General features: G+C 45.6%; 1 protein-coding gene across 2 annotated transcripts; it reads left to right on the top strand.

Moving 5' to 3' along the window:
* The first annotated feature begins 58 nt into the window (after window positions 1–58).
* Window positions 59–25,705, top strand: Golga7b (golgin A7 family member B). 2 transcript variants are annotated; one of them, XM_037206991.1, is made up of 7 exons: window positions 59–145; window positions 6,164–6,263; window positions 11,897–12,189; window positions 18,884–19,009; window positions 21,817–21,969; window positions 22,043–22,144; window positions 23,740–25,705. In XM_037206991.1, exons 3-7 carry the CDS (start codon window positions 12,178–12,180, stop codon window positions 23,848–23,850), a joined length of 504 nt encoding a protein of 167 aa, XP_037062886.1. In that variant the 5' UTR covers window positions 59–145; window positions 6,164–6,263; window positions 11,897–12,177; the 3' UTR covers window positions 23,851–25,705. The 2 variants fall into 2 exon arrangements, with proteins under 2 accessions (XP_037062886.1, XP_028744689.1); XM_028888856.2 differs by lacking the exons at window positions 59–145; window positions 6,164–6,263 and having other exon boundaries at window positions 11,721–12,189.
* The last annotated feature ends 341 nt before the right edge of the window (window positions 25,706–26,046 follow it).

The raw sequence follows: 26,046 nt of genomic DNA on the forward strand, positions 1-26,046 counted from the left end.
TCCAGTGCGGGCCCTTCCTTATGACCTGGTCAATGGCTAGGAATTCCAAAACCACATGACAGGGGTCAGAAAGCTCTGTCTGTGGCTTTGGATTGGCAGACTTTGACACATGGCTCCAAGGCGAGAGTGCAAGCTGACATGGGAGGTTAGGACATCATCTCCCTTCCTGTCTATGCAGCGGGAACCCTGTTCTCTTCTGCAGAAAATGGGGGTGGGGTGGGGTGGGGAGGTTCACAAAGTTAACACACAAAGAAGTAGCATCATGAGTCTGTCACCTGGTAACTTAGAGATGAGTATTGGGAGATTTTAAAGCAGAAATCCCTGGATGAATGAAACAGCCATTTCTTCTGGTAAAGGGTGGAAGATGTGAGGCAGTGTGGGCAGGACCTCTTACCTTTCCTCATAAAGCCTTCGGCAGTCTGGATTTTCTCTTTTTTTTTTTCAAGACAGGCTTTCTGTGTAGCCTTGGCTGTCCTGGAATTTACTCTGTAGACCAGGCTGGCCTCAAACTCAGAGACCTGCCTGCCTCTGCCTCCCAAGTGCTAGGATTAAAGGTGTTCACCGCCACTGCCTGGCTTGTACATCTGGCTTGTTAAAGTGGTAGGCTTGTGTTACGTCAATGATTTGAAACGGACTATGCTGCAGAGCCTTGGTGGGGAGCGGTACCTTGGCAGCTTTAGTAGGGATGAGGAGGTGGGGGTGGGGAGGTAGGAGAGCAAATGAGTCTCTATCTCTCTGTATCCAAATCCACCTCTTCCATTTTTTCATAGATCTTTCGGGTGAGATTGTGTTTGAACAAAGGTCTCAGTTTTTTTTGTTTTTGTTTGTTTTCTTTGTTTTTTTTTTGTGTTTTTGCTTTTTGATTTTGTGTTTTTTTTTTTTTGTTTGTTTTTTTTATTTTTTTTTGTTTTGATTTGTCTTTGGTTTTTTTTTTTTGTTTTTTTTTTTTTTTTTTTTTTTTTTTTTTTTTTTTTTTTGGTTTTTTTGTTTTTGTTTGTTTGTTTTGTTTTTGTTTTTTTTTAGTTTTTTTTTTTTTTTTTTTTTTTTTTTTTTTTTTTGTGTGTTTTTTTGTGTTTTTGTTGGTTTGTGGTTTGTTTTTTTTTTGTTTTTTTTTTTTTTTTTTTTTTTTTGTTTTTGTTGTTTTTTTTTTTGTTTTTTTTTTTTTTGTTTTTTTTTTTTTGTTTTGTTTTTTTTTTTGTTTTTTGTTTGTTGTTTTTTTGTGTGTTGTTTTTTTGGTTTTTTTTTTTTTTTTTGTTTTTGTTTTTTTGTTTGTTCTTTGTTTTTTTGTTTTTTTTTTGTTTTTGTTTTTTGTTTTTTTGTTTTTTTGTTTGATTTTTTGAGTTTTTTTTGTTTGTTTGTTTTTTGATTTTTGTTTGTTTTTTTTTTTGTTTTGTTTTTTTTTGTTGTTTGTTTTTTGTGTGTTGTATTTTTTTTTTTTTTGTTTTTTTTTTTTGGTGTTTGTTGTTTTGTTTTTTTTTTTTTGTTTGTTTTTTGTTTGTTTTTATTTGATTTTCTTTTGATGTTTGGATTTTTCTTTCGTTTTTTTTTGTTGATTTTGTTTTTTTTTTTTTTTTGTTTTGTGTTTGAATTTTTGTTTTTTTGTTGTTTGTTTTTTTTTTTTTTTTTTTATTGTTTTTTTGATTTTCTTGTTTTTTTTTTTTGTGTGTTTTGTTTGTTTGTTTTCTTTTTTTTTTTTTTTTTTGGTTTTGTTTTTTTTTTGTTGTATGTTGTTTTTTTTTTTTTTTTTTTTTTTTTGTTTTTTTCTTTTTTGTGTTTTTTTTGTTGTTTTTCTGATTTTGTTTTTTGTTTTTTCGTTTTTTGATTTTGTGTTGCTGTTTTTTTTGGTTTTTTGTTCTTCTTTTTTTGTGATTTTTTTGTCTTTTTTTTTTTTGTTTGTGTTGTTTTTTTTTTTTTTTGTTTTTTTTTTGTTTTTTTTTTTTTTTTTTTTTTGTGGGGTTTTTGGGGTTTTTTTGTTGTTTTTTTTTTTTTTGTTTGTTGTTTGTTTTGTGTTTGTGTTTTGTTTTGTTTTTGTTGTTTTTTTTGTTGTTTTTTTTCTTTTTTGTTTTTTTTTTTTTGATTTTTGTTTTTTTGTTTGGTGTTTTTTGTTTTTTTTGATGTGTTTTTTTTTTTTTTGTTGTTTTTTTTTTTATTTGGTTTTTTTTTTTTTTTTTTCTTGTTTCTTGTTTGTGTTTTTTTTCTTTTGTTTTTGTTTTTTTTTTTTTTTTTTTTTTTTTTTTTGTTTTTTTTTTTTTTTTTTTTTTCTTTTTTTTTTTGTTTCGTTGGTGTGTTTTGATGTTTTTGTTTGTTTGTTTTTGTTGTTTTTTGTTTTTTTTGTTTTTTTTTGAGTTTTTGTTTTTTGTTTTTTTTTGTTTTTTTTATGTTGTTTTGTTGTTTTTTTTTTTTTGCTTGGTTTGGTTTTTTTGTTTGTTGTTTTTTGGTTTGTGTTTTTTGTTTGTTTTTAGTTTTTTTTTTTTTTTTTGCTTGGTGGTTTGTTTTTGTTTTCTTTGTTGTTTTTTTTTGTGTGTTTTGTGATTTTTGTTTTTGTTTTTTTTTTTTTTTTTTGTTTTTTTTTTTTTTGAAGGTTTGTTTGTTTTTGATTTTTTTTGTTTTTTGTTTTTGTTTTTTTTTTTTTGTTTGTTTTTTTTTATGTTATTGTTTTTTTTTTGTTTTTGTTTTTTTTTTTGTTTTTTTGTTTTTTTGTTTTTTTTGTATTTTGTTTTTTTTTTTTGTTTTTTTTTTTTTTTTTGTTTGTTTTTTTGTTTTCTTATTTGATTTTTGTTTTTGTTTTTGTTTTTTGTTTTTTTTTGTTTGTTTTTTTGTTTTGAATTGGTTTTTTGTGTTGTTTTTTTTGGTTTTTTTTTTGTTTGTTTTGGGTTTTTGGGGTTTTTTTTTTGTATTGTTTTTTGTTTTGGTGTTTCTTTTTTTTTGTTTTTTTTTTTTTTTTTTTGTTGGTTTTTTTGTGTTTTTTTTTCTTTTTTGTGGTTTTTTGATAGTTTGTTTTTTGTTGTTTTTTTGTTTTTTTGTTTTTTTTTTTTTTTCGTTTTGTTTTTTTTTTTTTTTTTTGTTTTTTGTTTGTCTTTTTTTTTTTATTTGATGTTTTTTTGGTGTTTTTTTTGTGTGTTTTTTGTTCTTTTTTTTTTTTTTTTGTTTTTGGTTTTTTTTTTGTTTTTTTGCGGATTTTTTTTTTTTTTTTGATTGTGTTTTTGTGTTGCTTTTTTTTTTTGTTTTTTTTTTGTTTTTTGTTTGTGTTTTTTTTCTGATTTTTTTTGTTTTTTGTTGATGTTTTTTTTGTTTTTGTTTGTTTGTGTTTTGTTTTTTTTCTTTTTTTTTTTTTTGTCTTGTTTTTTGTTTTTTTTTTTTTGGTTTTGTTTTTTTTTGTTTTTGTGTTTTTTTTTTGATGTTTTTTGTTTTTTTTTTTTTCTTTTTTTTTTTTTTGGTTTGTTTTTTTTTGTGTGTTTTTTTTGTTTTGTTTGTTTTTATGTGTTTTTCTTTTTTTTTTTTTTTTTTTTTTTTTTTCGTTTTTTGTTTTGATGATTGTTTTGTTTTTTTGTTTTTTTTTTTTTTGTTTTTTTGTGTTTTTGTTTTTTGTTGTTTTGTTGTTTTTTTTTTTTGTTTTGTTGCTTTTTTTTTTTTTTTTGGATGTTGTTTTTGTTTTTTTTGATTTGTTTTTTTTTTTTTTGTTTTTGTTTTTTTCTTTTCTTTGATTTTTTATTTGTTTTGTTTTTTTGTTGTGATGTTTGTTTGTGTTTTTTTTATTTTTTTGTTGATTTTTGTTTTTGTGTTTTTTTTTTTGTGTTTGTTTTTGTGTTTGTTTTGATTTTTTGGTTTGTTGTTTTTTTTTTTGTTTTATTTTGATTTTCTTTTTTTTTTTTTTTTTTTTTTTTTGTTTTTTTTTTTTTTTTTGTTTTTTTTTTTTGTTTGTTTTTTGTTTTTGTTTTTTGTTTTTTTTTTTTGTCTTTTTTTTTTGTTTTTTGTGATTTGATTTTTTGTGTTTTGTTGATTTTTGTTGTTGTTTGATTTGTTTTGCTTTTGTGTTTTTGATTTGTTTTTGTTTTTTGTTTTTTTTTTTTTTTTTTTTTTTGTGTTTGTTCAGTTATTGTTGTTTGTTTTTTTTCTTTTTTTTGTTTTTTTTTTTTTTTTTTTTGTTTTTTTGCATTCTTGTTTTGTCTGGTTTGATTGTTTTTTTTTTTTGTGATTTTGTTCTGATGTTTGTTGTTTTTTTCTTTGTTTTTGTTTTGTTTTTTTTTTTTGTTTTTTTTCTTTTTGTTTTTTTTGTGTTTGTTTTTTTGAAAATTGGTTTGAACTGCATGGTCCCTATTGGTTCTCATAATTACCAATGTCTTCAAAGCACCCTTTACCCTTTGTGCCCATCCTTTACTTCTGAGATCATGCCCTTCGTCCACTCACAGTCTCTCCCAGTGCCTGGGGTTTGTAGTGATTGCTGAGTCGGCTGCCAGTGTACTTGATGTGGACGGACAGACGACCCTGGAGTCAGTCAATCGTTCATGACTGACTCTCCACCAGGAACCTCCCCGAGGTGGCTCCCGCAGCCTCTGGTACCGTGACTGTTGTGACAACGGGCAAATGTTTCGGCCAATAGTTTTCTGGTGTTACCCTAGTTTCCGCATTTCCCTCTGATGGCTGTGAACTCTACCTGGAGACCTTTCCCTCCCACTCTACTTCCTGGAGGAGGAGGGGGGCAGAAAAGGAGGCAACCACACTTTGGCTTAGTCACCTCCCGGTGACTCCGCTTGCAGACATGTGTCATGGGCTGCCTCCTCTGGCACTATTTTTAGGGCAGTCCCCTCATTCATGTTTCTGGGGACTTTACAGTTGCCCTTGTCTCTGCCTGGCTGCTGCTTCATTCAGTCTGCAGTTCTAGAGGCTCTGAGTCCCCAGGTACTGTGCAAGCAGTACCTGCCGCTGTCTGGAAGTCTGATACCAGTCCTTGAAGGAACCGTTGAAATTCCATAGACCTTTATGGGCTCCATCCACCTCTCTGGGCTATGTCTTCATGCTAGTATTCATCATAGACCTTGCTTATCTCAGTCTTTGTTTGCAGCAGGGTCTCTTGTAGACCAGGTTAGGCTTGGTATGTACCAAGGCTGGCCTTGAACTCCCGCCCCTGCCTCTCATGTGCTAGGATTGAAGATCTGTGTAACCATCCTTGTCTTCCTAGTTTGTTTTCTGCTGCTACCGACACACCACAGACTGGGCAAGTTACAGAGAAATGATGCTCATTTTGGAAGACGGTTCAAGGGTGAGGTCAGAGTCCTTGTTGGCAAGGTCTTGTGGCACAGAGTATCATGTAGTAAGAAATAGGGAAGGTGGAAAGACCTGGTTTGACTGGCTTTATGGCAGATCCATTCTTTTTTTTTTAATAAAAATAATTTATTTATTTTTGTTCCATGTGCATTGGTGTTTTGCCTGCATGTATGTCTGTGTGAGTGTGTCAGAGCCCTTGAAACTGGAGCTCAAACAGTTATGAGCTGCCATGTGGGTGTTGAGACTTGAACCTGGGTCTTCTGGAGTGGAGCCACCACTCCAGCTCTGCAGATCCACTCTTAAGATAACCTACTAGATCACTAATCCATTTCTTCATTAAGTGCATGGACCTTAATAACCTCTTAAAGGTCTCACTTGGCCTTCTTAATATAATGGGGATTAAACGTCAGCATACTTTTTTGGTGTGTGTGCATTTTATGTATGTGTGTACACGTGTATGTATAGGTGTATAGGCATATATATGCACATACTGTGTTTGTCCACCTTATACCCTTGAGACTGGGTGTTTCACTGAATCTGGACTCATCATTTTTCCTCTACGCTTGTGGCTAGCAAGCCCCAGTGATTCTCTGTCTCTGTTCCTTCTCTCCACCCCAATGCTGTAGCTACAGGTGTGTGCAGCCATGCCTGGCTTTTAATGTGGATTCTGGACGCTGGTCTTCATGCTCACACAAGTGCCTTACCCACTGAGCCACCCCTCCAGCCCCTCACCATGCATTTTAGAGGGGAAAATCATATTCAAAACCACATCCCTAGCATGGTGCTTGTGTAGGGGTGGGAACATGCCATGGTCTTCTTTCCGGCTGGTGGGTAGTAAATGTTTCATCTGCTGACTGGGTGAACTGGCGATTGATCGTGTATCTTTTCTGTGCTTTAGGAAGTCCTGCTGGGCCGGAAAGAAGCATCGCTGACATCCCGCGGGGCATCCACATAAATCTTTCCCCGTTTTCTTCTCAAAGACTTGGTTTGGAAGTCAGGTAAGGTCTAGAGGAAACTTCCTGTACTTGGTGGTTTCTAGCTGGGAGGGAGAATGATCACGTGACTTCACAGTAGCTAACAGGGCCAAGGCTGCTGTCCCGTGCAACCTGGCTCCGGAGACCCTGATTCCTACCACACACTTCCTCCCAGTCTCCAGTGCTTCTGCCCAATGACACCACTTAAGACTTTGCGGGCCACAATTTCCCCTCAAGCGCTCACGCGATGGTTTCCCTCCCAGTCCCATCTCCCCTCCCCTTCCATCCCCCCCCCGGGTTCCAGCTTCCCCTCCCAGCCCCATCTCCCTCCCCTTTCTCCCCCTCCCCGGGTTTGCCAGGCTTCCCCTCCCAGTCCCATCTTCCCTCCCCTTTCTCCCCCTCCCCGGGTTTGCCAGGCTTTCCCCCTCCTCTGCCGTCTTCTTGGCAGGACTTACTTTTCCTCTCATCTCCCTCCAGATCTTTCAGTTGGTTTCTCTTTCTGGCCACGCTCCTCCTTTTGGAGACTTTCCAACGCAGCCACAGATTGGAAGATGATAACAGTGAATTAGTTAGTAGATTGTCTTTGATGTTATTTTGTGGGTGAACTCATTAATTTATGACAAAAACATCAAAGACCTGGGCTCCTGCACGGGACTGGTCTGTCTCAAGGCATCTGGATAATAACGATTAGTCAGATTAAATCTCAAGGCCTCAGCCCAGATGACTGGGGTGTGGGAACATTCCATCCTATAGTGTGTTACCCTAACCTGAGTCAGCACGGCGTGGGGCTCTCTTCTCACTATTCTTTCTGCTTTGATACCCCCAAGCCTTGGGGGCCATCAAGGTTGTTGTAACTACTCTGGAGGCAATGCAGAAAAGTGGGCTGAGGCTGGTAAGGTCTCTTCCTGTCAATAAAGCTAGACGTTGAAAGGGACCCTCTGTGCTCGCATAGATGACCTCAAGGCCTTGGAGTTCAGGTTGGTACAGCTACAGCGTAGCTGGAAAGACTCCCGGGAAAGAGACAACATCACACTTGGTGCCATCAAGCTCTCTATACACTTGTAGGCTGAATGGACTTGTTGAGGTAAGTTAGGACTCTGGTTGGTTGAGGTGGAGCTTGGAATCGTATTTGTCTTTCTTCACAGTACGACATCTGATCAACTTGCAGTGTAGTCGAGTTCCCTCACCACCAATGGTAGAAAACTGGCTGTTCCCTACAGTCACGCCCTCTGTGTCATCCCTGCATTCCACTCTCCGTGGACCTCCATGAGGTTGATCCAGCCAAGTGTAGTGGCTCATCATGTCTTTAATCTTGGTACTCTGGAAGCAGAGGAAGGACGATCTTTGTGAGTTCAAGGCCAGCGTTGGTCTAGATAGAATGGCCTGGCCAGGATATATAGTGAGAGCTTGTACTTAAAAAAGAAAAAAAGGTTTGTTTCTGAAATTGTCTGCTCTTCTCTGAACCCTTGGTGTTTCCCTCTCCACCTGACTTCCGGTCAGTGCTCATCAAGACCTAGTGTCTGCATCTTCAGAAAGAATCTTCCTTGGCTTCTCTCAGACAACCATGCTACTCTCAAGGTTGTTACTTCTCCTCCGTTCTAACTCCCAAACTCACTCTAATCAGGAGCACACCCTATCCCACTGACGGTCCTTCGCAAGGCCACCAGTGACTTCTCTGCTGCCAACCCATGGTCATCCCTCATTGCTTGTTTTAGGTCCAGTGGGAGCAACATTGGGTAGCGTGAGTAAGGCTTCCTTCCCAGCCTCTCTGCTGGGATCCAGGGTGTCATTCTCTTGGGTCTTGGACTTGGCTACCTCTTTTTAGTCTTTTCTATCTTCTAGTCTAGACGTGGTCAACTCAGGATTAGTTCTTGACGACTTTTCTGGCTGTACCTCTTCCTTAAATGAACTTACGTAGTCTATTGTTTCTGCAGGGGAGAGGAGGGATTGAGTCAAGTTTTCTCTGTTATACAGCTCTGGCTGTCATGAAACTCACTAGGTAGGCAAGGCTGGCTTTGAACTTACAGAGATCCACCTGCCTCTACCTCCTACGTGCTGGGATTAGAGGTGTGCACCACCATGCCTGGCTAGTCCTTTGGTTTTAATCCTTATTTGGATCTGGATAGGTCTAGAAGTTTTATCTCTTTTACCCCTCCCCTAACTCCTAAACATCTTCTTAACTCAGTCTACATGATGTACATCAAACTTCGGACCTAATTCAGCCAAACACAATTCAAACTGCACCCCCGTATCTTCAGGGCTTACTCAGGTCCTACTTTCCACTCTACCTCTTCAGTATAAGGAGGCGCTTCTCTTCTGGGTGTCTCAGATCTCAACATTGGGATAACTGTGGACTCATTCAGATCATGCCTGTAAAACTCCGCTCACACTGTCCACACATTACCTTCCCCCTGTGTCTAGAATGTTCCTCACTGCCTGCAGTGTCACACTGGACTCTAATTTGTCTCTCTCTGCCCCTTGCCTGAACTAGTTCAATTGGTCTGAAAGCTTTCAAACTTGCCTCTCCTACAACCCCACCATCTGAAACACAACATAAAATCTTCAGTAATGTTTGTCATGTCTCTACAATTGCTATCTCACTCTCTTGACCACGATCCAAAGTTCTTAGTAAGGCCTGTAAGGCCCTAAAAAACCTGTTGACTTCCCACTTAAAAAATTCCCATCTTCCTTTCTCTTGCTCTCTGTTCTATGGACACTAGTTCTGAGCTATTTTTCCTTTATTAACACATTTTTTATTCATCTTACATACCAACCACAGACCCCCTCTCTCCCCAGCCTCCCCTACCCCATGGAGCTATTTTTAGGCACCTTAGGCCCAGTCCTTTTCAGGGCTCTTGAACTCTGCCCTTTCTGCCTCATTGCTCTTTCCTAGGTATTTGTATGTCTATTTCTCTCTCTCCTTGAAGACCTCTGCCCAAATTTGACCTTATGAAGAAAGTTTTCCCCTGAGTATCCCTCAGAAATAATCTCGCCTGTCACCAGGTCCTAATCACAGCTCACTTTACATTCTAGCAATGATCACAAGTGTGCACTGAACTTATTTTCTCATATGTTGCAAGTAAGAACAGTCTGAATTTAGTCATTGCTGTATCCCCAAAGATATAATGGATGGGTGGATTCGTTGAATGGCTTCCTTCTAGCCACTGGGTGGACAGGGTGATTTTCAGATGATTGTCAAATTAATATAAAGTCAAGTGAGAGGGACAGTGAGGTCCTGGAGACCACTGGATGGGCTCACTTGTTAGCAGTGACCATCATGGGATTTGCAGATAGTTCCAGGTTGCACATTAATGCCAAAACACTTTTGGAGTTGTGAGGTAGACCAGAATATCTGCCGTTAGCTGTTTTTGGCATGTCACTTATCCTCAGAGACCCAATGTGCTCTTATGGAAAATTGGCCGTTGGAGATGTTGGACCTCTGCCAGCAAACAGGGCCAGTGTAGTTAGGGGACAAGCCACATGTGGCCTCTAGAGCTTGACTGCCTTTGTCTAAATCCTTCTCATAGGAGACCTTGGGCATCTTATTCTGCCTCTTCCTTTGTGGAGTTGGAATAATAAAAGGATGACTATAATATGGAAATGGGGCTGGGGGACAGCTCAGTGGGTAAAGCTTTTGCTATGCAAGTGTGAAGAACTGAGTTCAAATCTCCAAAATCTGTGTAAAAAAGCCAGATGTGGCATGCCTGGAACCGCAGTGCTCCTATGGTGAGATGGGCCAGCTAGTCTGGTGTTTGTGATGGCAAACAAACAATCCTGTAGAAGGAAGGTGAAGATTGACAATCCAGGTTGTCCTCTGACCTCCTTACAGGCTCCGTGGCATTCTTATATTGGTACTCCCAACACAATTCAACACCACACACACACACACACACACACACACAACACACAGAGAGACAGACAGACAGAGACACAGATAGAGAGATACCCAGAGAAAGACTTAAAAAATTTAAAAAGAACATTTAACTCACAGTGGTTGTGGGGGTTACAAAATATATATGCAGTGTGGAACATATCATCTGGCACACAGTAAGAGATCCCTAAATGTTTGTTATTAAAAATAGAAAGTTCTGGAGGAATTGCTATTAATATGTCTTTGGGGCAACAAACTACTCTAAAATAAGAGGGTTACTATGGAATTTTAAAAGAGATGATAATGATATTGTGATTAGTTAGGAGAGTGTTATTTTTTTTGAGACAAGATCTCATGTGTCCCTGCCTGCCTTAGCCCCCTGAGTGCTGAGATTAAAGGCATGCACCATCACACCTGGTTTAGGAAAGTGTTCTTAGTCTGAGGGGATGAATGCGGAAATACTTAAGGATAAAACTGTAGAACTTATTGATTTCTAATAATCTGGTTAGATTACTTCTATTTTCATCAGTGAAACAAATCAAACATGGTAAAAAAAATAACAATCGTGGAAGCAGTTAGATAGTATAGTTTGTGACATTCCCCTCCTCAACCTCTCCTGTGTGTTTGGAAATTTTAAAATAAAATTGTGAAGGAAAAAGAAAGGCCCCTAGCTGCAGGCTAGTGAAGGTCAAGGAGTATATATTCTGCAGAAAGAGGACAGAGGCTCAGAGGGTGACACAGTCACTACCTGCACTGGAATCCGGCCTTCTGGCTGTCCCATCTCCCCCATGTGTGTGGCTGCCGCTGCTGGCCTGTGGCAGCCATGCTGTAGAGAATGGTACCCAGCTCCCCTCAGACAGACCTGGGGGTAGTATGGGTATGTTCAAGGGCCTCCGCTCTGGGGCTTCCTTTCTGCTTATGAAGTAGATAAGCCATTTGAGTGGAAGGCCTGATGTCAGATTGCCCCCTTGGACAGTGGGCACACCAGTTTGGCACTCTGCTTGTGGTTTCTGACTGGTGGTGGTATTGGGAGAGTGTGTGTAAACTCTGGGATTTCAGTGGGGAGAGAGAAGAGTAGGGTGTGGAGCCTAAAGCCAGGAGGAGCATAAAGACAGGCTGGTTTCCATCTAGAGCTCCTTGAAAGAAGGGACTCCAGGGCAAAGCTGGGAATGAAATATGTGCAAATATTAAAAAAAAAAAAAAGACTGTCTGTGATCTACAGCGTCTTCTTCTAGCTAATGCGGTTCTAGGAAGTGGAGAGCAGAAAAGAGAGGAGAGAAATGTCCGCGTAAGGCCGGGTGGTGCTTGGAGAGTGCATAGAGACAAATCAGGCTAGAAAAAGGGGGGGGGGAGAGAGAGAGAAAAAAAATAAGAGGCGGCCAGGGGCAGGGTGGGGGAGGGGTTAGAGTCTGATGTTGTAGGTGTTTGGGGACGCCGGTCGGGACGTCCGTTCCTGCAGACTGGAGTGCCTTGCGGCAGAGTCCAGCCTCTCTTCTCCGCCTCTGGAAGTCCCGGGAGGCGGTGATAGCTTGCGCAGAGCTCTAGGCTCTTCTGCAGGGGGAGGGCAGGCAGGAGAGGCGGGGCGCTGGGCGGGGTCGGGGCGGGGCGGGGCGGGAGCGAGCGGGTGGCCGCGGGCGGGGCTCCTCTCCGGCGGGTGCCGGAGTCTGGGGGCCTCGGCTTCCCCCTCCCCGCCCGCCGAGGCACTGGCCCCTCCTTCCCCCGCCGCCCCCGTACCCGCCGCCGCTGCCGCTGCCGCTGTCAAAGATAAACCGGGCGTTGCTTGCAGGAGCCCTGGCAGCAGGCGATCGGGCGGTGAGGAGCCTCGGGCGCGGCCTCGCCTCCCCGGCCCGGCTCCCGCATCAGCACCGTGGACAGCACAGACCCTCTCTCCGGGACCCTGCTGTCCGCAGGAGCTCGTCTCGGGCTTCGGCGATCTCATCAGCACCGCGGACAGCACCCAGGCCCTTGCGGGCCTCGGCCAGCCCACCAGCTCTCCGAGTCAGCACCGCGGACAGCCCCCCTGGGCCAGCCCTGAGGCCACCTAGGAGTGGTCAGCACCCTCTGAAGATGGCCACTGAGGTAGGGGCCAGCACCTTAGCCCGCAGGCAATGCTGCAGGAATGCCCACTAGGGGCAAACTGGGCGCAAGGAGAAGGCGGGGGCGGGTGGGGGTAGGGGGTGTTTCCCCAGGTTTGTGGGGGGCAGGTATGGAGTGGCAGGGCTTCAGAAGAGCAGGGCTTTGGGTAGTGGTCCCCGCATTTCCGGCATGTCAATCTTGCCCATGCCACCCTGAGCCCTGGAGAGTCCACTTGTTACCAATAGCACCAGGTCCCAGCCTAGGCTGGGATTTCCCCTTCTCCTGACACAGGGTTCTGATTCCCTGGAGGGTTGGAGATCCCTGCACGCCTGTGTAAGGGGAGGGGAGGTGGCCTACTGCTGCTGTTGCTATGCGGTGCAGTATCCTGCTTCTAACCCAAAATGCTTGGCTAAGGAAGACAGACCTTCCTCTACATCCGCATTTCCTTAGGAGGAGGAGGGCGTGGACAAAGACATCCTCGGGCCCAGAACCCAAAGGGTTGGTTTTAAGAACTTCCTGCACCAGCCCCCACTTTTGAGAATCATCATCCCTTGCTCTCCTTCTCTGCCTGAGTTGCTGGTCCCAGAGTGCCCACATTGCCTGTGTATGGGGAGAGGCTGCCTTCTTCACAGTGTGCCTATGGACCAAGGGACCTGTTAGCTAAGGGCATAATCTTGTCACAGTGCTTAAGAAATCAGGATTTTTGTCTCTACCCCTAGAAGCTCCCCTCTGCCCCCATTTGTGCTGGAGATGTGAGCTCTTTATACATGATAAAGCTGACGTATGGAAAAAAGGATTGGTTTGGTACTCACACAGCATGCTAAGAGCAGAGCTGAAAGTTTCTGTCTTTGAATTTTTGGAGTGTAACGCAGCACACTGGGACTCCCCAGTTCTGCTGCTGTCTTCTTTTGTGGTGTCTCCCTATTTCCAACCTAGCTGGAATACTGCCAAGGAGGAAAGCAAGGGCCTGTGAATGATTCCGTGCAGTGCCTCTGGGCTTCCTGGTGAGTGGCATGACATCAGTACCAAGTGCTGTGGCCATTATCCCACGGCATCTCCTGATGCTGCTTGGCATTGTTTGCCTTCTGCTGTTCTACAGGTTAGCTAGGAGGGACTCATGTCCTCCCAGAACCCCATGTGCAGGCAAGTCTGCCTTCTAGAGGAATGCAGAGCACTTCAGGAGCACCACAGAGATGGAGAAGAGCCCAAAGGAGCCAAGGGGCTGGTCACCTTCCAGATAGGCCTGCCAGACTGCGGCAGTGGTTGCTAGTGTGATCTGATGGATCCCGACAGGCCCGGCTGTCATAGTGTCTCTTCTCTACAGGTCTGCTGTGGCCCACACATTCTGCCCACAGGCTCACACCTCCTGGCTGAGGCCAGGTTTCCAGGAAGCTGTTGGTAGGCTTGATGACTCTCCCCTGGGAGAGGCTCTGCTCATAATGCCTCTGTGGATACGGCACCGTGGCCCACAGAACGCCTTTGAGGGTTTGAGCAGCTCTGTGAAGTGGACCAGGATAGTGTTATTATCTGCAATTAGCGGATGAGACAACTGAGGCTTGGAAGCTTGCTTCAGTCTGGTGAAGGAGTCAAAGAAGGCTTCATCATCCCATTTTACAGATGATGCAACTGCAGTGCTAAGACAATAACTCATCTTGCCTCCATGACCACTATCTTTGTTCCTTTGCAACCAGGATAGTGTGTCCAACTAGCCAGTGTGATGCTTACTAGAGGAGAATGCTAGGGGTCTTGATTGGGGCTTTGAGTTAGGAAAGGTATGTCAGGAAGAGCTAGAGCAATGGTTCTCAACATGTGGGTCATGACCCCTTTAAGACCATTGGAAATGTCAGATATTTGCATTGTGATTCATAACAGTAGCAAAATTACAGTTATGAAGTGGCAACAGAAATAATTGTATGGTTGGAGTCACCACAGCATGAGGAACTGTGTTAAAGGGTTGTAGCCTTAGGAAGGTTGAGAGCCACTGAGCTAGAGGCACTCAGGTTCCCTGGCAGGCCTAGCTGGTCATCTTGAGGACAGAGGGACAGAAGAATGTCTAGGATGGGAGGGAAACATTTTCAACCTCACAGCTCAGCCTTGACTGGACTCTGCTAGCAGTGCTGAGGGAAGAAACTCAGGTTCTGCCAGGTGTTTGGTGTCTGAGCCAGGGTGAGTCATCCCCCTAGGCTGGTTTTTACTATTAGGATTGGATTGAGAGTACCAGGAAAAACCTGTTAGGGGAAGGAAAACCTCACTCCAAGTTCCCATGGTCATTTCCTTAGCATTTTGAAGAAAGAGCTGAGCTACAGGGGAAAAGAAGACAGGAAGAGAGAGGAGAGGAAAAAATGGAGAGAGAAGGGGAGAGGGAAATGGCTTCCTGATTTCCATTTAGAAGTTAGCATTGAGGAGGGAGAAAGGTTCCTGAATGAGACCCTGACCTCATTTGGAGAGCTTTCCCAAGCCCATCTCTTGGGCAGCAGACCTTGGCAAATATGGGTCTGCCTGGGAAACAGTCTAAATGATGAAGAACAGCTGGGAAGTGCCTTTCGTTGGAGGGGCTTCTCAAAGTGAGTTTTGGTGCTTCAGAGATGTTTACGTACATTACCCAGGCAGGGTATTTGGAGGTCTGATCTCTGAGTCACTGGCCTGAGCTTGAGTGTAGTAGGCTGAGAAGAAGGGTGGCCCTGTGCCCAGTTTTCCACCTTCAGGTCCTACCTGGCTGCCAGTGTGACTCATGATCTGCGCGTCTCCACTACAGCCCAGCCCAGTGTTGGTTATCATATGGATCCCATGATTCGTGAGCTGTGCCTCACCTGTACCTTATGGAATGAGATGGTTTTAAGTGAGGCTGGATCTGTGGACCAGCTGGGACCTCCTGTTTGTCTTGGGCATACCAGGCCCAGGAGCTCATTGCATTCCAGTGATTGCTCTGTACAAGCCCAGCCTGGAGGACTGACTGCCAGGTGTATGGAGACAGACCTGCTGTGTCGCATCTCTAGGTATTCTTCCATTCCTTGTCACACTGTGGGAAATGACACCCACAGATCTCACCACGGAGTTTCCTCCTCAGGAAAGAAGCTTGGTCTTGGCCTTACCTGCCAGCAGGCTGAGGAATGATTATGGGAGAGAGGGGCAGGGCTGAGGATATTGAAATATCAGGGGTAGCTCAGTTCTCAGAACCATCTAAGCTTCCCCTGGAGAGATTCTAAGGGGGCGCTGCTGAGGGAGACACAGAATCTGCAGCCTCAGGAAGTGTTGGGCGTTGCTGTGAGAACTCCTTCCTGTTTCCAGAATCCCAAGAAGCTGACTGTAAGTGTTTGGGACCTGGCTCTGGCCTCTGTCTTTATTTTCAAACTGGAGCTGCAAGAGTCAAGTCTTTATTTGTAGGTGAGCCTTATTTAACCTGCTTAGTGCTCACATGTTTAAAAAAATCATTGGAAATATTTAGAAATCAGGATACCTGATATTAAGAAAAAATTGGATTTGTGGCTTCTCTTGAAAAATCAGAAGTGCCAGGTACCTGGGTGTACATTTTCAGTGGCAATAGCCAGCTGGCTCTGTGACACAGGTCACAAGCTCTCTGATTAGACACAGGCCCGACCCAGCCCACTGACTGCTCTGCCTCTGGAAATGTTTATGTTCACCATTGCTGATAAGGCTTCTTTGAAGTCAGAGATGTGAGGGGTTATGATGACGGGGTTCCAGTTTAGTGTCTTTGAAGAAATGGGGGCCTGAGAAGGGTCATGTGGCCCGGGATCAGGCCTCTGCCACTGTGCTCAGCAGGCCATCTTGGTACTTCATATGGAACCACTATAGATGGAGAGAACCAGGAGACCCTTTCTTGCCTAAGATCCTGCTCTTCACCGACTGTGCCAGAGCTCCTCTGTGGCTCCCACTGCCCACATAAGTTCTCCAGGGACGGAAGCAGGTGCCTAGTCACCTGGAGCCAGGACAGGCTCTTAGGTTCAGGATACCACTGTGGCTAAGGAGGGTGCTGACCTCTTCTACTTCAGGGACTTGAGACTGAATGAATCAGTCAAGAGGAAATAGGTCTGTCTTACACAAGACTGTAAGGCTGCTGTCTTAATAATTGAAGGTTACTTCCTTCTCAGTAAAGTCCTGAATGGGGGGCTCCCAATCAGCAGGCAGATGTCCTCGGAGCGGCCATTCAGGGACCCAGCCCTTTCCAGTTCCACTGTCTGCAATACCTGGCCCCTCTGCTTTTGGGAGAAGGGAGGCGTTCCTGGTCTGTATGAGTCAAATAGGAGATTCATCAATTCCATTCACTCTGCTCAGCATGTGGCCACTACAACTTGCAAGGAAGTCTTGGAATGAATTTAGTTGTATTCCTAGGAGGAAGAAGAAATAGCTGGTCATTAGACAGCCAGTCACTAAGAGACACACTGTCATGGCTCATAGTACCGCCTACATCGATGTGTACACAGGTGTGTGTGCACAGGTGTGTGTGCAGGCTCAGACAAAGGATGTTGCCTGTGGCAGGAAGCCAAGTCCAGGTCAGAACGGTGGAAACATTGTTTCTGTCTTCTTTCCGTTCTCTTTCTCACCACCTCATCATCATCTCCTTCCAGCGGGGCCCTTAGGCTTACCCACTCCTGCACAGCTGCTAGAATGGCCCTTCCAGAGCTGAAGGAATCCAAGGCTGGCTCTTGTATGCTGCCTTTGGAAGGGCAGGGAAGGCCACAACCCTTAGTGGAAGCCTCATTTTCCTTACTCGTGAAAATGAATTGTAGTGAAACCATAACAGACGGAACAGAGACATTGATGAGAGACTTAGTTATATTACCAAAGCATGTTGAGTTTTTTTCAAAATTACCAAAAGATTCTAGTAGATATTAAAAGGGATTCCCGGCCGGGCGGTGGTGGCGCACGCCTTTAGTCCAGCACTCGGGAGGCAGAGCAGGCGGATCTCTGTGAGTTCGAGGCCAGCTGGGTACCAGTGAGCTCCAGAAAGGCGCAAACTATGCAGAGAAACCCTGTCTCGAAAAACCAAAAAAAAAAAAAAAAAAAAAAAAAAGGGGATTCCTTCCACCCCCCACCCCACCCCCAGACAGGGTTTCTCTACATAACAGCTCTGGCTGTCCTGTAACTTGCTCTATAGACCAGGTTGGCCTTGAGTCCACTGAGATCCGCCTGCCTCTGCCTCCCGAGTGCTGGGATTAAAGGTGTGTGCCACCACACCCAGCTAAAAGGGGATTTTTCAACAAAGATCCTGGCTAGTGGGATCAAGATTATTAAAACTGGAGGAGCACTTACATGCTATTTAATTCATTCTCAAAACTTTGAGATCAAAACTCCTGCTTACAAAGTTTACCTGAATTTAGGAGAGCCTCATGTAATGTTCTCTGATTGCTGCATTTCTCAGACCTTGATACACCGACCGTCCAATCCTTCTGTCTTGACAACCCTTCTCTACTCTTCCCCTCAGCCGTTAGGGTCTCCACCTGAATCCTTCCTGTCGGCAGAGACCCATCCCATTTGTGATCTCACCCCTGACCGCAGTACATGTTCATTCCCACTGACTGTATCTGTTCTGCACACCAGCTTTGGTCTTGCTAAACGCTGCCTCAGGCCCCTGGAGCAGATCATGTTCTGCTTGTCTTCATTATCCCCTTTCCCAGGGTCACCCTTTCCTCCCCTTTCTACTTCCGGTCAGCCCCTGCCACTGCTAATCCCTAGCCTTCCTGTAGGACTCAGTACAGTCTCCAGGAAGCCTTTGTGAATAAGCATTTCTGGGTAAATGTGACTTTGTTTCAACCATCTATCACAGTCCAATTCATTACACGTTTATTTGTCTTCCTCCCTGGAGCCCATAGACTGACTTTTGCTCAGCATCTGGAGAGCCCGGCACTAGTAGGGACTCAATAAATGGGAGTAGAGTGACTGAACGGATTCAGCTTAATTACACAGGATGAACTGCTGTTTCTTCACTCTGCCTGCAGGGCCTGGTCTCCATGTGGCTCCAATGCTGGGCGTACTTCACCAATGAGGTGTCTGTCTCCAGTGTGAGTGACTGAGGCTGGAGAGGTAGAAGAAAGAGACCTTGTTCTTCTGTGGAATGGAGCCCACTCCCCTCAAGTGCTAGGTCAATGTCAAGTTTTCAGAGCGGATGGAGAGACAAGTCACCCTACTCCTTCCTATCAAGGAAGCCTATTCATTACTTCAGCTTCTGGCCCCAGTCCACTTTGTACTGTTGTCTCTTGGGAAATAGCCATTCCTGGGCCTTTTACTGGGGTCAGAAAACCACTGCGGGTGCTCCTGGCCTTTCAGAACTTGGTCTGGACCTCAGTCTCCCTTGGAGTTCAGGGACACATCAGGGTTTCCTCTCTTCCTCATGACCCACTCCCTAGTCTCCCTCTGGGTCTCTAGTCTCTTGTGAACTCCACCTGCAGGGCCTGAGGTTTCCATGCTGGCCAGTGCTGAGTTCTCTAAGGACAGGGCCAGCTGCCATTCCACCTCGCTTCTCTCGTTAGAATGAGTTGCTGCTGTGATTGACGGCTCTGAGGGTCTCATTTTGGTTGAGATGACCTTAGGCAGCTTCTCGTGTAAATTGCACAGAGCCTGCTTCTCTAGGCCCCTCCCTGTGTGGCCAGCCCATCCCTGTGCGCCAGGATTCAGGAATGCTGGAGAGCCCTCCATATCAGTACAGTGAGATAATGGTTCCTCCTGCCTATCTCCTCAGGTTCACAATCTTCAGGAGCTTCGGCGAAGCGCATCACTGGCCACTAAGGTCTTTATCCAGAGAGACTACAGTGATGGCACCATCTGTCAGTTCCAGACCAAATTCCCCCCAGAGCTGGATAGCCGGGTAAGGGCACCTGTTGGGTAAGGATACCTTTATCTAAACATGAGCTCTACTTCCATGATGGCAAGGGGGGGGCCGCAAGGGGGAATCTTCTTAAATTATTTTTTCCCACCAGTCTTATGTGACACATAATACCACAAAATGTAGGACCTAGCTGCCTCAAATGGAAGGGTCATCTTGCATTTCCACAGAGAAAATTCTCTGAAAAACAAAACACAACACAAAACCTCAGACTTGTTCCAGTCCGGCAGCTCAAATTACCTTTGCATGAAATGTCTCTAGAAAACTTGTTAAACAAATGTAAATTCCCGAGTCCTAGTGGCTTAGATCGGGTGTCACTCAGACTTGCTGACTCAGTTGCTGGCCTGTGGCTTAGGAATCTCTACTTGTCAGCTGTCCTTAGCCTTGGCTTGCACACTAGAATTTTCTAAGGAGCAGAAAAAAATCTCAGTGCACCCTAAAGCACATTAATCAGAATCTCTGGGAGTAGGGCCTGGCCACTGGCATTGTTTTACGTCTTAATTTGCAAATTAATTTTTAAGTTAACTAAAAATTATTTTTAATTATAATTGTTCAAACTTCAATTCTTAATGAGGAATTCTCAGGTGAGCAGGAATTGAGCGGTCCCTAGATCCTGCTTGGGCAGTAGCTTGCCTCTTCCCACTCTTGGCTGGATTGGGGCCACTTGTAATTGGATTGGGAAGTGAGGGACCAGACAAGGCATCTACTTGGGTAGGGGAAGGGGACAGCATTATTTGCTGTTCTGACCTGTCCCTCCCCATCCCAGACTATTTGAGGCCTCACCTCTTGGGGCTGAGATTTGGGTGCAGGGTTGGCTTTAAAAACTGCCCAAGTGATGTTACTGTGCAGCCAGCACTGAGCATGCCCACCAAGCCCTTGTTTCAAAATCGTGCCCTGTGGCTGACAGGGTCAGCATCACCTGGGAACTCAGACACAATGCAAGGTGCCAAGCCCACCTGAGAGCTCCCAAATACGAACGTGTTTTAGCCAGATCCTTAGGTTGCGCCACACACACATTGCAGCTTCAGAAGCAGAAGAGTCTTTCAGGGCTGGAAGCAGGAAGTGACTCACCAAAGTTATTAGAAAGTACTGGAAGAGCCAGGTGCCCGCTTTCTCTGCTTTTCCACTGGCCTCTGATTATAAGACAGATGCAAATGCATCCCCAGGTCGGTACAGATGAAAGTAGAGACTGTGTGATCAGAGCTATGGCAGGGAAGCTTAGCGACCCAGAGGGAGAGCTGGGAGGCTGCTTTCCATCTTGTTTTTACCTGTCTTATATAAAAAGGGCGGAGGGAGTCCTCTTCATCTGCTGGTGGCATCTAAGGTAGTCAGCCAAGGGTTGTGTTCTGCCCCTGTTTCTGAGGGTGTCCAGTCCCTACCAGGGGCTGCCTTAGAGCTGGTTTGGGATCAGAGACCCAGTGCTGGTCTACGTTGTAGGCCAGGCTGATTTGAGGAGGTTTGAAAGGTGAGGCGTGGCTGGTCTTTGCTGACTGAATCTCCAAGGACTCTCGGAAAACCATGAACATCTCATTCTCAAGTAAGCATGCCTGTCCTTTACAGGAAGTTAGCAGTGGTAGGGGCAGGATGGCCAGAGATGAGGCCTCAGGGCTCTTTGGTCTCAGGAACACAGAGCAGTCCTCACCTGTCGGAGAGTGGGGGTGACAAGAATGCTTTTGAGGTTACATGAGAGTTCGTGAAAAGGCTGGTGCATGGAGTTCTTAGTGTTTCCTATTGTTAAGGATACAGGCCAACTTCCTGGCTATATATATATATATATATATATATATATATATATATATATATATATATATATACATATACACACACACAACACACACACACACACACACACACACAGAGCGGCTGTGGTGGCTAGTGTCTTTTTTTTTTTTTAAAGATTTATTTATTTATTATGTATACAGTGTTCTGCCTGCGTGTATGTCTGCAGGAAAAGGGCACCAGATCTCATTACAGATGGTAGTGAGCCACCATGTGGTTGCTGGGAATTGAACTCAAGACCTCTGGAAGAACAGCCAGTGCTCTTAACCTCTGAGCCATCTCTCCAGCCTGGCTAGTGACTTCTTAGCTGGGAGGAAAAGTGCTCCAGGAGGGGCTCTCCAGAGCTCCCACTGTCAGTCGCAAGCAGCTGAAACCCCCTCCAAATCTGGAGAATCTGCTTGTGGGAATTCGCTGTCGAGCTCTGTCTGGCACGACCATCACAGTGGAGGCTGATGTCACCAGAATACTACTCTGAGCTTCTGCGTAAAACATCTGCGACAGTGGTTCTCAACCTGTGGGTTGAGACCCCTTTGTGGGGGGGTCAACCGACCCTTTCACAGGGGTCACATATCAGATATCCTGCATATCAGGTATTAACAGTATGACTCACAACAGTAGCAAAATTACAGTTAGGAAGTAGCAACGGAAATTTTATGGCTAGGGGGTCACCACAACGTGGAGATTGTATTAAAGGGTCACAGCATGAGGAAGGTGAGTTTCCTGTTCCCAAGGGAGGCCAACAGCCATGCTTGTTCCCATCCTACAGATGGGAAACCAACAGAGCACGGGCAAGCCCCTGGTGCAGGGCCACGCGTCTAGTTCATGGACAAGTCTGGACGGACTCCAGGTCTCCTGCTTCCTGGGCTCTGCCCTGCCTGCCGCTTCTCGGTCATGCCTGGGTACCAGTATTTCACCACCTCCCACTCATGTGGCCCCAGCGATGTTATCCTAGCCCCACCTGGAATTGTCCCCACTTTGGGGAGGCTAACAGTCTGCTTCTCTCCCTCCAGATTGAGCGGCAGCTCTTTGAAGAGACCGTGAAGACCCTCAATGGTTTTTACGCGGAGGCTGAGAAGATCGGGGGCAGCTCTTACCTGGAGGGCTGCCTGGCCTGTGCCACAGCCTACTTTATCTTCCTCTGCATGGAGACCCACTATGAGAAGGTGGTGCTTCCCCACCTCCCTCCCCCCCCTGCCTCCTTGCCACAGACATCCTTATGGACCCCTGTTTCTGCAGGTTCTCAAGAAGATTTCCCGATACATCCAGGAGCAGAACGAGAAGGTCTTTGCTCCTCGAGGGCTCCTGCTCACGGATCCTGTGGAACGTGGGATGAGGGTTGTATCCTTCCAGGCTCTTCTGTGTGAGGATGCAGAGCTGTCTACCCACTGGGCCCCTTGAGGATGTTACTAGGAAACAGGAGCTTCCCCGGAGCCTTCAAGGAGTCCACACATCGCTGGTCATAGGAACCCTTTCACTTTTAGTCATTGGGGCCACTTGTGAGTTTCAGGCTTTGTATTTATTGAACTGTATGCCATCAGTGCTTAATATAGGCCAGCCACCATATAAAGGCTTTGAAAAATACAATCTCATGTGATTTTCATCACATCCCCAAGAGATGGGCCCTTCTTACCCTCCTGTGTATACCAGGACACTGAAGGTGAGCTTGCTGTCACTTAGCTTTAAGCAGCAGGGTTTCAGCTCAGGCTCTCTGAACTTGCAATGCTGTCTGGTCCTCAAAGAATCTGCAAGTCTTCCACAATCTCATTTAATATTCCATATTGACCCCACCACCCACTGAACACAGATGAGAAAGATGAGGTCCAGGATGGGATGCGCCTCTGGGCTGGCTGTCTTAGTGGAAGGCTGGGCAGGGGGTGGATGATAGTTCTGCTGCCCCCACTTGGAACAGTTGTTCAGGTGAACAGCCCCCTTTCAGTAGCAACAGAAGTAGAATAGTTAAAATAATGCATTTTGGAATAAAGCTGAGAGAAGAGTTCTGAAAACAATCCCTAGAAACATGTTTCTCCACGCTTCTTTTGTGCTTGGCACTCAGAGAGTCCATTTAATTTGTACAGTAGTCCCAAGGCTCTGTAGTGCCCCAGTTTGAAGATGTGATCATTGATGGTTAGCAGGTGAGGGAACTCGCCTAAGTTGAGTGGGCCAGTAGGGATCAGCAAACGCAAGTGTTGGTATGTAACTCCATTTCCCGGTGCATCTGTGCCTTGGAATCCCATAATGCATCTCGAGGAAGGCCAAATTCATCATGGGACCTCACTGTGCATTCAGCCCAGTGTCCTCTCAGAAAAGGTTAGCTGAGGCTTGGAGAAGAGTTGGGACTTGTTTGTTTTCATTCTTTTAGGGGGCCCACCATCCAGCTCCCAAATAAATCACACACAGAGGCTTATTCTTACTTATGAATTCCTGGCCTTAGCTTGGCTTAGTTTCTAGCCAGCTTTCCTTATCTTAAACTATCGTGTCTATCGTTTGCCTCTGGGCTTTTCCTGTTCTCTTACTTCTGTAAATCTTACTCTTACTCTGTGGCTGGCTGTGTAGCTGAGTGGCTGGTCCCTGAAGTCGTCCTCCTTCTTTGGCTACTTCCTCTTACTCTTCCCAGACTTCTCCTTTCCCAGATTTCTCCTGTCTGCCTGCCAGCCCCACCCATCCTTTCTCCTGCCTCGCTACTGGCCATTTAGCTCTTTATTAGAGCATCAGGTGTTTTAGACAGGCACAGTCACACAGCTTCACAGAGTTGAGCAAATGCAACATAAACAAAGGTAACACCCCTTAAAATAATATTCTACAACAGAGACTTCAGGCCTCCTGGTCTCTGCTGTTGGGTGTGGCGGGGCTCTGGTCACAGGCCTCATTCTGGGTCTGTACCCCCTTTCCCAATTAACAGCCCAGTGTGCGCAGTCCCTTAACCACTGTCCCAGATCGAGATCTCCATCTACGAGGACCGGTGCAGCAGCGGCAGTTCGAGCAGCGGCAGCAGCAGCGGCAGCGGCAGCAGCAGCGCTGGCGGGGGTGGGGCGGGGGCCCGGTGACTGGCCGAGAGTCCCCGCAGGGAGGTGTATGGCCGGAGCGAGGGGCTGGCAGATCTGCGGAGGCTGCGTTACCAGAGCACCCGCTTCTGAGTCTTTCTCTGGGCCCACCCAGGGAGGGTGACTACCCGCTGGTTCCGTGTCCCCAGTCCTTTGCCCCTTGGTGGGATCTTCCTCTTTCTGACCCTGGACCTTTCTTCCTCCCATGGGGCTGGTCCGGGTCATCAGAGCCAGGCTTTCCTAGGGAAGTCTGAGGGTGGGGGAGACCCAGTTTAGATGAACCCTCTCTTCTTTGCCTTTTCCCCCACTCCAAGGAGGACCTGGAGAATTCCCACCCTGCATGATCCTTCACCGTCAAAGCCCATGTCTACCTGGACTCTGCCCTGGGCTCTTTCTAAGGCCCAAGGTCACCATGAGGCTCCTGCTTGTCAATGATGCCACCTCCTCGTTGGAGATCTGGGGAGATGGGTGCCCTGGGAGCTATCCAGCTGCTCCTCAGGCTGTGGCTTTCCTGTCCTTCCCTCAGAGCAGAAAGTCCTCTCAGCCTTGCCAAGATGCACCCAACTCAGAGACTTTGCACCCCACCAGGAGCTGGTTATGGGTGTTCAGCTTGGGACTCTGGGGGGTGGTGTTCCACTGGGATGTGGTAAAACCCTGTGGATGAATGCAGCTGGACAGAGCTTGAACTCCTGAACTGGAGCCAATTCCTGCATTGTGTGCACAAATGTATGTGTGTGAGTTTATGGGTGGGAAAGCATGTGCACATGTGAATTTACAAGTGTGTGAATGTGAGTGAGTGTATGTGTGTGACTGCACAAGTGAGTGTGAGTGGGTGTGTGCACATGTGTGCTCGAACCTCTGTTTATCTGAGTGAATGAGTGGGAATGTGAGTGTATGTGTGCACACCTGTGTGCAAGTTAGGTATGCTTGTGCATAAGTGCAGGTGTGTGAGTATGGATGTTTATGTGTAATGAGCATGTGTGTGTGGAGAGAGAGGTTACTTTGTGTGTTCTTTGGCTGCTGGGCTAATGACTCCCAGGTCCTGCCCTGTCCTGTCACACAATGGTCTGCAGCGCCTCCCTGTGAGTTCTTCCTGGCCCTGTCAGTCAGTGTCCTAAGGCTGGGCTTTGGCTTGGTTCTTCTTCCTGGTCTTCCTCCACCCTGGCTCTATTGCACACATTCTAATGGAGGAAAGGCTGGGGTCCTAGGAGAGCAGAGCCAACATCTGGGTGGTCTTTGGTGCCCTTCTCCCAGGCCCCATGACACAGCGGGGCCACAGATGCTGCATATTCAGCCTGCCCAGGTGTCAGGGCCCTGAAGCCCTGCGGGGAGGCTCCCTAGACATTCAAGGCAAATGTGCCTTGCAAGAGAAGAAGGGCTGGCCAGCCAATGGTGCTGTGGCTCCCAGGGGGAGCCAGTGTGTGTGTGTGTGTGGCGCATCCTGGGGCATGAATATGGACAGAAATGGGCTGCCTACCTCAGCGGACAGGAGGTGCTAGAGGTAAACAGGAAACACCAGCCACTGTGGGTAGCTTCCTAGAGCTTGAAAGGGCCTGGTTCTCTACTGGCCAAAGCGGCAGCATGTGACATCAGAGACTATGCAGAGAGATGGAGAGGGCTGGCCAAGGCCCTGAAGCCTCAGGGAGCCTGAGCCTGATGAGCCCGGGTGCAATGAACCCCTTCTTCCCAAGCTGCAGCCCCAGACTCCTGGCAGAAGCCTATGCCCTCCCTAGCCTGCGGTATGGCCAGGCATGGTGTCTGACCTTGGCACATCCTGTTGGGAAGGTTGGGAAGAGGCAAAATGGAGACCTTTTGTTTTACTCTTTTTCCAATAAAAGGACTTGCCAGCTTGAGGCTCCATGCTGTTTCCACTAGTCCAGGGTGATGGGCTTAGTTCTGCAACCTGGGTTCATGCAGAGATGCTGGGGTGAGTGTGTGTGTGCGAAGAGGCAGACGGCACAGGACTGATGAAATCTGTCTCCCTGGAGCTTGTGGGTCACGGAGGAGGTAGACATCCCACCGTTACCACTCCTTAATCTGTGGTGGATTTGCAACTTTGGGGGGAGACGGTAGGTTCAGATAAAAGCTAAGCCCGAAGTAATTTATCAGTGAGCTGGGTAGGGCCTGTTTCTTGAGCTCTTACTCTAGGTCAGGCACTGTCTGGGTTGACTCACACGGGGCATTCGTTACTGAAGACTA

The sequence above is a fragment of the Peromyscus leucopus genome, chromosome 1 (genome assembly GCF_004664715.2).
Source record: "Peromyscus leucopus breed LL Stock chromosome 1, UCI_PerLeu_2.1, whole genome shotgun sequence".
In the NCBI taxonomy this organism is placed as follows: Eukaryota; Metazoa; Chordata; class Mammalia; order Rodentia; family Cricetidae; genus Peromyscus; species Peromyscus leucopus.